The sequence below is a fragment of the Podarcis raffonei genome, chromosome 15 (assembly GCF_027172205.1).
Source record: "Podarcis raffonei isolate rPodRaf1 chromosome 15, rPodRaf1.pri, whole genome shotgun sequence".
NCBI classification, from domain to species: Eukaryota; Metazoa; Chordata; class Lepidosauria; order Squamata; family Lacertidae; genus Podarcis; species Podarcis raffonei.
Genome location: NC_070616.1, coordinates 34178280 through 34192565, shown reverse-complemented (window position 1 = coordinate 34192565; position 14286 = coordinate 34178280). Strand labels below are relative to the sequence as shown.

Genomic DNA, 14286 nt, shown 5'->3' with positions numbered 1-14286 from the left:
TAAATGAGTAAATTAAGTTAATTTGGAATATGCAGAAAATATATAAAAAATAAATTTATAAAAAATAAAACCTAAATGCATGGTGTTGCATACTGGAGGGCTTGTTTTGGGGGAGATTTGCTTGGGATCAGATGGTATTGCAAACTTCAGTATTGCATGCAAGCTTTTGAATGACACTTTGGTACAAGGCTGATCAGACCCAGAGCCTTATCGTGCTAACAGGCCTTGCGGTTAGTATATAATAGACCCATATTCTTATCTCTGATGTTGCATAAAGAAAGTTTTCTCCATACTAATCTTCTTCCAGGAGGAAACAGAATTAATAAACGAACAGTTGCAACACTTGTGTGAGGGACGTCTCCTCCAATTCTATTCCTGTGGCATGGCCACACTTCCTCCATTTCTCAAAGGGAGCCCTGAAACTCTGATCTCTGATCCAGTTGCCTACCCTGCCCTTACATTACGTGAATAATTTCTGCCGCCTCTGTAGTACAGTACAGTCGGCTCGCAGCTTACGCAGAGATTACGTTCTGGGGGTTGTGCCTAAAGCCAAAATAGTGTACAGTGGTACCTCGGTTTACGAACTAAATCCGTTCGGGAAGTCCGTTCTTAAACCGAAGCGTGCTTTCCCTAATAAGGCCTTCCGCCCCCAGTGCCCTTCCACTGTTCGGTTTCCGTTCATAGACCGAGGTAAAGTTCGCTGACCAAAACACTACACCAGAACTACTGCGGAGCTCGTATACCAAATAGTTTGTAAACAGAGCTGTTCTTAAACCGAGGTACCACTGTATAGTCAAAACACACTGGGTGCAATGGCAGGTGGGATTGCCAAAGTCTCTATTCCTGGATGTCCGCCTGCTTGTAAACTACTTTTTTTTGCCAATCATGTAAAGCTGAAAGTTGTGGGCTTGCTGCATTGTAGCTTCTGCACTTTGACCACCCACCCCTGCTTATTCTTCAAGCGTTTCTGACTGTTCCTTGTTGCTGGTTATTTTTTTCTGAAGCCTGCATATGCACAACTCTACTCAGGCTCAGCCTATTGTATGCGCACATATGCTTTCATCCTGCAAAAGGGCGCTTTTGTGCCCCTTAGGTTTTATTCCAGTTTTTTCTTAAGCACGCAGTTGTGGCAGGAACAAGTGAGATCTGCAACAAAATTTTGTTGTGCATAGTGCCGGCCATGTCCTTTTCCAGGAGACTCCCAACTGGAGGCAGAGCATGGCCATCAAAGCTAGTAGCCATTGACAGCCTCCCATAAGCTTGTCCGATTTTTGAACACTATCCAAGGTTGTGACCATCACTGCCTCTTGTGGGAGTAAGTTCCACAGTCTATCTATGTGCTGCTGTAAGCACCCTTTCAGGAGTCTTTATTTTGCCCTCTGGACTCACTCCAGGCCACACCCTGTATCAGGCCTGCATGGCACCTTCGTTGAGTATTTTGGTCCGTGTCTGAAGTCCCATGATAGTGCTTCTTGTTTGCCTGGATGGGGTGGGTGGATATATTAGAAACCTACGACTTGTGTGGCAGGAATGCAACTGCCATACAAAGGTAAGAGTCACCCCCCTTGCTCTGCCCATTTTTGCTTCTGGATTCACCTGTCCATAGCATGTGGCCCCCAAGAAGGTTCAATGCGGCCCTTGGTCTCCAAAAGGGTTTCCATTGCTGCTTTACCAAAAAGAAGGTATATTTAAAGGGAAGGGAATTTAAATTTAAAGGGAAGGTATATTTAAAGGGGAGGTATATTTAAAACATTTTTTTGGTAAATGCTCTTAATTTTTAAACAGCTTATGTGATCTCAAGATTCCCGGTTGCTTACCGGAACTGGATAATTGCAGTGTTATTGCAGAAAAACTGCCATGGAATGCTCTGTGAAGGAAAAGGAATGAGCAGAAAGACTTCTTGCGTCGCCCGTGATTGCACATTACCGTATTTGATTGATCTGGGTTTCTATTCTGTGGTCTCAGAACACATTGTTCACAATCTATTATGAAGCACAAAAGAGAAGAGATGAAGTACATTATTATTTATTCTACGATAAACAGCAACACCCAAAGAAAACCATGAAATCTCAGCCAAGTGACTCTCCTGCCCCCACCTAGTACAGATGTTTTGTCTCAGAAGAAGCTAAGGAAATGGGGCTTTGAAATATCGCCAGATATTTCCACCTGAACTGTTCCCCCTCCTGATCTTCCCTGTTCACACACACATAAGAAGATTGTACAGCAATGCTTCCTCCCTCTAGTGTGAAGGGCGCATTCCCCCAGACTTGGAGAAGCCTCATTAGGAGCAGATGTGCTTGGCCTCTGGTGCTGCTGAGAATATTCCTTTGTACTGAGATGACTCCATCATCTCAATACGGAAAGGCAAGACTGCTGGGAACGGGGCACTGTCAGCGTTGTGTTGACTGCCTGATCAGGACTCAGCGTTTGGATAACGATTGCAGGGGGGCTGGCTGCGAATGCCTTCCCCCAATTGGCTGCCCTTTGTGATCTCAGTGAGCATCTATGGAGCAGTCAGCCCCCCTTCTCCTAGCGCCTTGGCTCCCATGTAGCCTTTAGAGGGGCCTGGAATCTGGATCGGAGGCTACTGTGTTGTTGGTGTCACTGCCTTGGAGCTACTGCATATTGATGAGGGAGGCAGAGCCCACAGCTTTTTCGAGCTCTGCAGAGAAGGGAGGCAGTGGAGTGGCTGGGAATAGCACTGTTCCTGGACAGGCAGGCAGGCAGGCAGGCAGGCAGCTGCCAGCAGGCTCTCCTAATAATTTTTGCTTTTCTCCCTGTCTCCTCCTCCTCTCCTTTCTGTCATCTGGACCCATCAGATGGGATGTTGAGCTAAGAGCAGAGTTGCTGCCACACTCAGGTGTGTATTTGTGGACATTGGGGTGGGGTGGGATGGGGGGAGGTTGGGATAACGCTGGAGATAATGCTCATGTGCCAGGGCTTCTAAGCAGCCCTTTTCTATTGTCTGATGCAAAAGGCCAGGCCAACGTCATACTGTATTTCCAAAGCTGGAGGTGACAGCTTTGCCGCTTGGATGGAACAACATTGCTGCTTGGGAAGGGAGGGAGCCAAACAATTGCATATGTGCACATGCACAGCTGTGCTGCTCGGACTAAGGAGAAAGCAGTGTGTGCGCCTGAAGATTGCTTGCTTGTTTGGAAAGAGAGAAGAGGTTTCTGCATTTGTGTATATGGTGTGAGAGGAGTTGTGTGTACAGGTGGGTAATCTGTGTGCATGTGTACGCACAGGAGGCTGACTGGGACCCTGAGCAAAGGGACTGGGAGATGTGACCGGGTGTACTTTGCACGAGACAAAGAGAATTGCGTTGGAGGGGAATTGCAAAGAAACAAAAACAAAAAAACCCGCCCATGCTTCTGCTACCAAGGCAATGGAGGTTCTGTTTACAAGGCTGCATGTAAGAGGGGAATTCTTTTTGTGGATGCTCCTTGACATTTAGGCAGTCAGAGGAGACGGCGGATATACACAGGGCGTCTGGCTCGTAGCATCGCTGAGCATGTGTGGGGAATGGGGAACTGCTGTAGTTTTCCTCCAGCGTTGGGAAGCGAGCTGCAATGCCCTGCTAGCAAAGTGTGTTTTGTGGTGCAGCTAAGGAAGAAAAGCAAGTTTGTGTGGTGTGCAGAGACGGGCGTTGCTGGCGTGTTTTGTGGCAGGAGGGTGTTCACGTGGGCAGGCGAGGGGAGGCAGGTTGTGTCTCTTTACTGAAGGATGCTGTGTAGGCAAAAAGGAAGGGGCATTGGGCATGGTGCTCATGCATTTTCCAAGATCAGCATCGGGAAAGGGCTTTGTTATGTATCTGCGTTGCTTGGCTGGCTCACGAAACAAGGTGACCTCTTGTACTCTGTGGCCCTGGACATATTCCTGGGGGAGGCCTCTATATTCTGCAAGGAGAGCACATTTGGAGAGGTGGTCTGGGGATGACGGGACAATAGAGCACAAAGCACCTACCTCACATCTCGACCTCTGGGCCTGACACCCAACATTTACAGAGCATGCGCCTTACAGAGCGGTCCAATCGACTGGGTGGTGTTGGGTGGCATGGCCGGGTTAATGTAGTAGCCATCGGGTCACAAACTGGGAGACTTGAGGCCTGTTTCCCAGTTCCTGCTCTGTATGATGGGAATAACGGTGATGGACCTTGCAGGTTTGTTGTGGCAATCAAAAAGTTATTGGGGGGGCAGACAGCCCCAGATACATCAAGTGCCTCTCTTTTATCAGGGATACTCCCTGTTTTCCCGTAGTACCCTCCCCTGGAAATTTACCTTTCCTACTTTTTGTCCTAGTTGTTTTTTTGTTTACTTTTTAAGGGTTGCTAAAAATTTTCATGTAAATTTCTAGAGTTGTAATTCTTCAGAGTTCAGCTCCCTCCCCAGAGACTTCAAAAGTTAAACTTCCTGTCCGGGGGGGGGGGGAATGGAAACATAAATGGGACACAAACATTAAAGAATCATGCAGTATGCCAGCTATCATTCACTATCCTGCAGTTGTCAAGGTATATTTTGAACTGTCACTGAGCTGCTGTAGTTTCATGGATATATTTCTCTCTCCGACCCCCCAGCATATCTAGGGGAAACTGATGCAGCATTTAACTGATGGAGTAGAATCTCCTGCAAGGCGAAACTGGCAGAGAGGGAACTCAACTTGGTGTGAGAGTAGGATGATAAAAACATGCCCCTGGCTGGGTCTATGAAATGTTGGAGGGGGAAGGGTGACGCCCCGTCTTAACTACATGCCCACTGACATTTTCTGATTTGAGTTGCAAAAATATGGCGACTGTTGCATTTCAGCAAGCTTAGGGGATGAACTTTGCTCACAGTGGGTTGGCTGATGATTGTATTTGAGGTCTGCATGGAATTTTCCTCCAGGCCCAGGAGGTTGGGCAGGTCCATTGCCTTCCCTTGTAGTAGCACGTGGCTGGGCTTGCTTGCATGAGTCATCTGGAACCGTTTTTCTTAAGAGTAGCATCATGCAGAGTGTTGGCTTTCTGTGATATAAGTAACACTGGGAGCGAAGTCAGCTCTGTGTTGTCTGAACTGAGTGTCTGTGGATATGTAGGGCTACAGGCACATACGTGGAGTTGATAGGGACTGAACCTGGAGCCTTCCGGCATGCAAAGCAGATGCGCTCTCTCTCTCTCTCTCTCTCTCTCTCTCTCTCTCTCTCTCTCTCGGCTATGGCCCTTCCTCCACCACAGCATGACCAAGTTGTAAGTTTGACAGCAAGAGCTCTAAATGGGTGGATATCAAGGAGGCCTGCCTTTGTGGCAAGTAACTGGACCAGGGCTGGCTTCAGACTTCTAGGAAGGGGAACTTGGGCAAAATATCCCCAGTGGGTTCCCATCTCTGACTGTTGCTTCCCTTCCTGCTGTGAGTTTACTGCTGTCTCCTCGACAGTCACAACAATGGTACCTTGGCTTGGCTCCCGAATAAATCGGCTCTAGAACGCTGCAAACCTGGAAGTAAGTGTTCTGGTTTGTGAACGTTTTTTGGAAGCCAAACATCCAGTGTGGCTTCTGCAGCTTCTGCGGAAGCTCCTGCAGTCAATTGGAAGCTGTGCCTTGGTTTTCGAACAGTTCCAGGAGTCAAACGCAGAGACGTAGCTAGCTGCTTTGACACCCGGAGCGGCAGGGGCAGGGTGATCTGCCCACTGGTGCAGGGCGATCCCTCCGCAGTGTGCCATTTTGTCATCTCCTCAGGGATGACACCCAGGGTGGGCTGCACCCCCGCACCCCCCTTCCTACGCCCCCGGTCGAACAGACACCTGGAATGGATTAAGTTCGACAACCAAGGTACCACTGCACATCTTTCTATTTCTGCCAGCTGTTCACTTGCCAGGAGACAGCCAGCAGGCATCTAGGCATTAGCAATGGTGAGAAAGAGGTGCAGAAAGTCCGGGGGGGGGATGTGAGTGTGAGCCCCTGACAAAGGCATGAGCCTCAGCCTGGACGTTCCAACTTCTGGCACCAAACCTGGGTTGGACTAGATCAGTGTTCCCCAACCTTGGGCCTCCAGCTGTTTTTGGACTACAATTCCCATCATCCTTGACCACTGGTCTTGCTAGTGAGGGATGATGGGAGTTGTAGTCCAAAAACAGCTGGAGGCCCAAGGTTGGGGAACACTGGACTAGATCACTAGTGTGGAACCTCTGGCCTGGGTCTAAAGGTGGCCCTCCAGGCCTGTTTGTTTGGCCCTTGGAAATCTCTCCAGGCTGCACCCCTTCACCCCAGCCCACAGGCCTCTCTGGCTCTGCTTTACAACCCTACCACTTCTGTCAAGTTGGATTGCGTCCCAGAACTCTGAAAATGCTTCTTCCATTCTGGGATGGAGCGTAGAGAGGTGTATGATGCTTGCTTTTGCTTGGCAACATCTGGAGGGCCCAAGACTCCCACACCTGAACCTGCATAGGGTTCGGAAACTTCAGCTGGTGCAGAATTCAGTGGCCAACTTGCTCACCGGAGCATGCCGGTTTGAGCATATTACACCCATCCTGGTGCAACTGCACTGGCTACTGATTAGTTTCCGGGCCCAATTCAAAGTGCTGGTTTTGAGCTATAAAGCCTTAAATGCCTCAGGGACCGCCTCTTCCCATATGAACCTACCCGGCCCCTGAGATCATCTTCTGAGCCCCTCCCCTTCGTGTGCCTTCTCCACGAGAGGTCAGGAAGGTGGAAACACGGGAATGGGCCTTCTCTGTGGTGGCTCCCCATCTGTGGAATGCTCTTCCCAGGGAAGTTTGCCTGGTGCCTTCACTAAAGACCTTTAGGCACCAGGCAAAAACTTTCCTTTTCAACCAGGCCTTTACCTGACTTGATCTACATCCTATACCCTTTTAAAAAATGCTGGCTCTTTTGGGTTTTTTATTGGGTTGTTGGTTTTGTTTTGATTTTATGCATTTGATATTTTATGTGAACCTCCCCAAGACCTTTGGGTATAGGGCAGTATACAAATTATAAATACATACATACATACCATACATACATACATACATACATACAAACATACATACATACACACATAATAAAAAATTGTCTGGCAGTGCCTCTCTGGGATTTCAGACTGGATTTTGGCCCTACCTGGAGATGCAGGGATTCGAACCCGTGACCTGCTTGCTAAGCAGATGCTCTCCCTCTCTCTCCCTCTCTCAGTACTTGGGAGCTTGTCAAAGTGGAAAGCAGGGAGGAACCGGTGGCGATTTCATGGAAATATTTTCCGCTTTCCGCTTATCCTTTGACTTCCACCTTCAGTTTGCTTCTGTCGCATCGCGTTGGGCCAAAGGGAATTTGAGCAGTGAAATGAAGCAGCGCATCGGAAGCCCTGCTTCTGCTCTGCTGCCTGCCCAGAAGCCATGTGTCCCCTTGGAATTGGAGGTCATTCCTGCTACCGGCGAGAGGTCCTTTTATGGGAATTCAAGACGAAAGTAGATAAAATTAAAGATCAAGGGGGCTTGAAGGTCAGTGGTCAGGGGTGGGGAGGGAGCTGAGGATATCTTGGCCTCTATGCATAACAGAGGTGAAAGGACAAAAATTCTCTTTCTCTCTCTGCCCCCACCCCTGCCCTCCTAGCTGTTGGCAGGAGCTGTGTGAAAGAGTTCAGGACTGGAATAATAAAGGTTTCTGATGCAAGGCAGAGAATAGCTATTGTTGCGGGTGGGCTGGAAGGGGAACAAGACATGGAGCGGTATTACGGATTAGGATGCAGGTGTCTTGGCACAGAGCCTTTTGTAATAATAAACACTTGGCTGAAGCGAACTCCTGAATGCCTTCCAAGCACATTTCCCCCCCTCAAATAATTCTGGGCGCTGTCGTTTGCTAAGGATTGCTGGGAACAGTAACCCTGCGAGGGGTAAACTTCAGTCTCCAGAACTCTTTCTTGGAAATACAGTGGTACCTCGGGTTACATACGCTTCAGGTTACAGACTCCACTAACCCAGAAATAGTACCTCGGGTTAAGTACTTTACTTCAGGATGAGAACAGAAATTGTGCTCCGGCGGCGCGGCAGCAGTGGGAGGCCCCATTAGCTAAAGTGGTGCTTCAGGTTAAGAACAGGTTAAATACGGACCTCTGGAACGAATTAAGTACTTAACCCGAGGTACCACTGTAAGGTCCATCAAATGTGCAGCGTGAATGGACTGTGGTCCTTTACACGCTTCCCTGCAAGGAAGTCCCATTGAGTTTAGAGGGACCTGCCTCTGCTTAAGTCCCTCTAAAGAGTCTTAACTGAATTCTAAAAAGGAAAAACTTGGACTCAGGAGGAGGAAGTTGGCAGCCAGGCCTACCTAATGAGGTGGTTGTAAGAAAGGAGTAACAAAGGTCGGAGGTGGCTGGGAGCGGACTGCTGTTGGTGGGGCAGTGCCCCGTTTGCCTCTGGTAGACAGGTGTGGGATTTATAAGAAGAAGAGGAGGAGTTTGGGTTTGATATCCCGCTTTATCACTACCCAAAGGAGTCTCAAAGCTGCTCACAATCTTCTTTCCTTTCCTCCCCCACAACAAACACTCTGTGAGGTGAGTGGGGCTGAGAGACTTCAGAGAAGTGTGACTGGCCCAAGGTCACCCAGCAGCTGCATGTGGAGGAGCGAGGAAGCGAACCCGGTTCACCAGATTACGAGTCTACCGCTCTGAACCACTACACCACTCCTGCGATATAATGTATATCGCTTAGAGAGTTTTGTGACGAAGCAGTCTACAAATCTTCCTCTCTCTCTCTCTCTCTCTCTCTCTCTCTCTCAAAATTGTCAGTCTGACTAATGCTACTTGATCTGTACTAGCAAGCTTACAATGTTCCCATCCTTGGTCCAAAGTAGGAATAGCTGAATATGTCACTTTTGGTTTCTCTAAGTTTCTCATCTCTCCCCCTTTCCTGCCGCCCCACAATTTTAGCTTCAGTTCTCCACATTTCCATATCAATTTATGTGGCATTTTTGTGTGAATGAGACTCTTCATCTCCGGGTCGTGGGTTTGATCCCAACGTTGGGCAAAAGATTCCTTCACTGCAGAGGGTTGGTCTAGAGGACCCTCATGGTCCCCTTCCAACTCTGCAGTTCTATTATTCTCTTGCCATTTCCCCATATATGTACATTTTTGCAAAGCAATTCCCCCCCAATTTTTGTATTTTGTTTCTACTCATATAAGCATTCATGTGCACACCAAACCCTTTAGTACATGGGTAGGCAAACTAAGGCCTGGGGGCCGGATCATGCCCAGTTGCCTTCTAAATCTGGCCCACGGACAGTCCGGGAATCAGGGTGTTTTTACATGAGGAGAATGTGTCCTTTTATTTAAAATGCATCTCTGGGTTACTTGTTGGGCATAGGAATTCGTCCATTTTTTCCCTTCAAAACATAGTTCGGCCTCCCACAAGGTCTGAGGGACAGTGCACCGGCCCCCTGCTAAAAAGTTTGCTGACACCTGCTTTAGCATATGCATTTTTGTACACATTATTCGGCATTGCAAAATTCAGAGAAGTGCAAATTTGAAGGATGGATTGTGTTTCAGTCCACGTCTTGTTTTGGGAAATGTGAATTAGGTAAAGGAAAAGGGACCCCTGACCATTAGGTCCAGTCGTGACAGACTCTGGGGTTGCGGCGCTCATCTCGCTTTGTTGGCTGAGGGAGCCGGCGTACAGCTTCTGGGTCATGTGGCCATCATGACTAATCCGCTTCTGGCGAAACGCCGTTTACCTTCCCGCCAGAGCGGTACCTAATTATCTATTTGCACTTTGACATGCTTTTGAACTGCTAGGTTGGCAGGAGCTGGGACAGAGCAACGGGAGCTCACCCCGTCGCGGGGATTCGAACCGCCGACCTTCTGATCGGCAAGTCCTAGGCTCTGTGGTTTAACCCACAGTGCCACCCGCGTCCCTTTATGAATTAGGTATGCTTGCCTTTAAATGGGATCTGAATCTATTTTCTCTCCCACTCCTAGTCGAAGGCCTCTTCTAGAAGTAGAAAGCCCATATGTGGACCACTCTGAGCTATAGGCATAAAATAATAAAGCATTTACCATCCCCATGTGCTCAGCTTTCAGGATAGCTGTGGAATGCTTTAAAATGACATGCAGATCCCCTCCCCAAATGGCAGCAACAATTGCTTCTTTGTGCTGCGCGGGGTTGTCACAGAAACGGAGCGACGGTCAAATGATTCTTCGCATTTGTAATGGCTTCTGTGACAATGGAGAAGATTTAACCCAGAAGAGCTTGGTCTCCCTGTCCGCCCACCAGCAACCACGGCTAGATGGAAACAGCAGGCAAATGGGCAGCTTTCTTTTAGATCGGATAAGGAGGCCTGATCTTTGGCTGCATCCCATGTTGCTGCGATGAACTCATTCTAAAGGTTGTAATATCCAAAGTGCTTAACAGCACACTTTGGAAACCGAGTTGGTTCAGATTGGGTGACGAGGCAAAAATGTAGCAAATTAAAGCAGGATATTTGGAAGGAAGCTGAGCAATTGCTGGAGTAATATCCTTTATGGACCATGTTGTTGTTGTTGTTTTAACCCTGGAGAGCCAGTGTGGTGTAGTGGTTAAGAGCGCTAGACTTGTAATCTGGTGAACCGGATTCGCGTCTCCGATCCTCCACATGCAGCTGCTGGGTCACCCTGGGCTAGTCACACTTCGTTGAAGTCTCTCAGCTCCACTCACCTCACAGAGTGTTTGTTGTGGGGGAGGAAGGGAAAGGAGAATGTTAGCCGCTTTGAGACTCCTTCGGGTAGTGATAAAGCGGGATATCAAATCCAAACTCTTCTTCTTCTTCCTGGCAGGTCAGGGACTGAGGTGAAAGCTGTCCTGCTGGATCTCTCAGAGGCCTTTGACACCACTGGTCATGACAATCCTTCTGGACCGTCTGGAGGAGCTGGGAGCTGGGGGCACTGTTATACAGTGGTTCAGCTCCTTCCTCCTGGGCCTTGTCCAGAAAGTGGTGCTGGCAGTTGCATGTTCAAACCCCTGGGCTCTCACTTGTGGGGTACCTCAGGGCTTCATCCTCTCCCCCATGATTTTTAACATCTACATGAAACCACTGGGAGAGATCATCAGGGGGTTTGGGCTGGGTGTTGATCAGTATGCAGATGATACCCAGCTCTACCTCTCTTTCAAACTGGAACCAGTGAAGGTGGTGAAGGTCCTGTGTGAGTGTCTGGAGGTGGTTGGAGGATGGATGGTGGCTAGCAGATTGAGGTTGAATCCTAACAAGACAGAAGTACTGTTTTGGGGAGATGGGGTGGGAAATGCCTTCTGGGTTGTCTGGGTCTTAACCCATTGTAATCCTAGTGTTTATATCACCGCAGCACTAGGGAGTTGAGGTCCTCCTTCTTTGCTGCTGTTGCAGAAATGCTCCATCCTGAAAAGTTCCTACCCTAGAGAGTAACTCATTTCTGATGCTACAATGACACATACCTATGGCTGCAGGGCTGTTCTTGCATCATTGAATGTATACTACTATTGGCTCATTAATGTCCTTTGTGTTCCAGAAGTCTCCCCTCTTCCATTAGGCTACCTAAGATGGAAGCCCCTCTGGTAAGCCTGGATGAAGAGTTTGAAGATCTGAGGCCGTGCTACATTGAAGACAGGGAAGAGAAATCTCATTATTTTTATGGCTCCTCTCCTCGGCATTTGGAAGACCCCTCCCTTTCTGAGCTTGAGAACTTCTCCTCTGAGATCATCAGCTTCAAGTCCATGGAAGATTTGGTCAATGAATTTGACGAGAAGCTCAATGTCTGCTTTCGGAATTACAATGCCAAAACTGAAAACTTGGCCCCTGTGAAAAACCAGCTCCAGATACAAGAAGAGGAGGAAAATCTGCAGGATGAGGAGTAAGTAGATCAATGGTCAGCTGGAGAAAGTTAAGTATATGTACAGAAGTAAATAGTGTCAGCATTAAGCTCTTATGTAGAAAAAAAAAAAACCAACCTCTACTATTTTCCCATCCCTGCAAAGTAAACTCTAGAGGGAGCCTGTTTTATTTTGATTCTCTGCAGAATCTGGAGTTGCACAACACTGATTGGCTGGCCTCTGCATCAGTCATATAAAACCACTTCTTCCATTCTCAAGTGCTGGTTGGTTGGCCCTTGGCTATCACTCCCCGCCCTTCAGATTTGTAAATGTAAAAACCCAAACTTCTAAAAGAAGAGAGAAGAAAGTGCCATACCACAAGGCCAAGGAAACCTTTTTGCTTTTGAAGGCCGCAGACAGGCATTGTGCAGGGCTAAAACCCAAAGTTGGCAAGTTGATGCTCTCTCTCTCTCTCTCTGCCACTCCCTTTTCTTTCTTTCCCTCTGCTTCCCGTGCTTTTGCTCTCTAATTTAAATCAGGTTCTTGTTCTCTACTGTGTTGCCTTATTTATTTACTGAAAGTCCCTTCTTGCCTGCATTCAGGCCATGCTGCCTTTGCAAGGTACTTTGCAAGAAGTTTGGAAAACACCTAAAGATGTCATTAGAAATATTTCATTTCATTTTTAGCTTTCCCTCCCCTCCCCACCCACACACTGCTTCAAGTCCCTTTAAATAGAAATGCAGTACAAGAATCGCAGGAAAATGCAGGGCAGAACCGCCCTCCCAATACTGATACAGCTGTGGATTGCAGGGCGACAGGGGTTTGTGGGTGTGCAGATGCCACAACAGGTGCCCCAGGTTGGCTTAGCTGATGCCTCTGTGCAGGCCTGAACTCTCTGCCTCTGCTATGTCCAAGTAAGCTTCACGATGCCAGTGTTGAGAGGATGACCCTGTGCCAGGACACCAGTCACCACTGAAAAAGACTAATAGTAACAACAAGAACATAAATATGGGCTTTAGTTACTGTTGGGCTGGGTGGGCCATTGGCCTGATGCAGCCAGGGAAAGTTGCCTGGGAACTCTGGGAACTGTAGTTCTGGAGGTGGCTGGAGGAGCCAGACATTTATTATATGAAAAAGCAGCATATATTTGAAGGATGTCAGAGGACAGTCCTGCGTTCGAAGGAGTTAATGGGCTATTTGGTCCAAGTCTGGGTGGTGAAGTTTTGAAGATTAAAGGACCACAAGAAGGTGCTTTGAAGTTGCCTATCAAGAGTTAGCACCACAATCTTCTGCACTGTGGAGAGAGGTGTTGCATTTCCATTGAAATTATTAGCTGCTCCTAACTTTCCATTTGTGCACATATATATTAGCAAATGCAAATATATTGGTGGCCTGTTCTTATATGATGTGATTGAATCCTTTCCTATATTCCTCACATCCACAACATCAGAAGAGATCAGCATTCCTGGAAACAGTCTGGTTCAGAAGCAGCAAACTTGAGCTAATAAGTAAGGTCATTGCATCTGAAATGGGACCATACCTGAGAGGTCCATGGGTGATTCCCATAGCTCTTACTCAGTGGGTTTTTTTCAGCCGGAACTCACTGGAACTTAGTTCTGGCACCTCTCAGGTGGGCGCCATTGCCATTGTAAGAGAACGAGGGAGGTGAGTTTCAGCACCTCTTTTTCTTGGAATATAACACTGTTCTTACTTCAGAAAAGGGTTGCTGTTTTTGTTTTTATTAGGTATTTTGTGGTTTCATATCTTGCTTTTATTCTGTGAACTGCCCAGAGACCCCCGGGTATAGGGTGGTATATAAATTAAATAATAAACCACAGAGCCTACGACTTGCCGATCAGAAGGTCGGCGGTTCAAATCCCCGCGATGGGGTGAGTTCCTGTTGCTTGGTCCCTGCTCCTGCCAACCTAGCAGTTCGAAAACACCTCAAAGTGCAAGTAGATAAATAGGTACTGCTCTGACGGGAAGGTGAACGGCGTTTCCGTACGCTGCTCTGGTTCGCCAGAAGCGGCTTAGTCATTATGGCCACATGACCTGGAAGCTGTACGCTGGCTCCCTCAGCCAATAAAGTGAGATGAGCGCCGCAACCCCAGAGTCGGCCACGACTGGACCTAATGGTCAGGGGTCCCTTTACCTAACTTTATCTCGGTTCCTGAATGTGTCTGTTGATAAACATTTTGGAACCCGAATGCTAAAAACCCAGAAGTAAATGCTTCCATTTACGAATGCGCCTCAGAAGTCGAATGGCTTCTGCTGTGTGTTTTTCAATTTTCGCAATTGAATTTGCAGACAGCCCTTTGGCGCCTCAGTTTTCGAACATTTCGGAACTTGAACTGTCTTCTGGAATGGATTACGTTCGAGAACCGAGGTACCACTGTAATAAGAAAAGAGAAGGGGCTTTCTCCATGAGGACTAGTTCCATTGGTATAAAGTTCCTTGGGGAAAGATGTGTGTTTCCTCACTGATTTCTCCAGGAGTGGGAGCACT

The 14286-nt window shown here is 47.9% G+C and overlaps 1 protein-coding gene across 6 annotated transcripts in view; it reads left to right on the top strand.

The window, feature by feature from the left end:
• The first annotated feature begins 2323 nt into the window (after positions 1–2323).
• The window catches only part of FEZ1 (fasciculation and elongation protein zeta 1), a 52632-nt gene continuing 40669 nt past the window's right edge, over positions 2324–14286 (top strand). For 2 of the 6 annotated variants that reach the window (XM_053366829.1, XM_053366828.1), the window contains exons 1-2: positions 7334–7434; positions 11481–11822. In XM_053366829.1, the coding sequence (XP_053222804.1) occupies positions 11512–11822 (311 nt within the window). In that variant the 5' untranslated portion in view covers positions 7334–7434; positions 11481–11511. Of the gene's footprint in view, positions 2861–2995; positions 3218–7329; positions 7435–11480; positions 11823–14286 lie in introns of those variants that run through there. The other 4 variants (XM_053366831.1, XM_053366832.1, XM_053366827.1 and 1 more) reach the window with 4 other exon arrangements.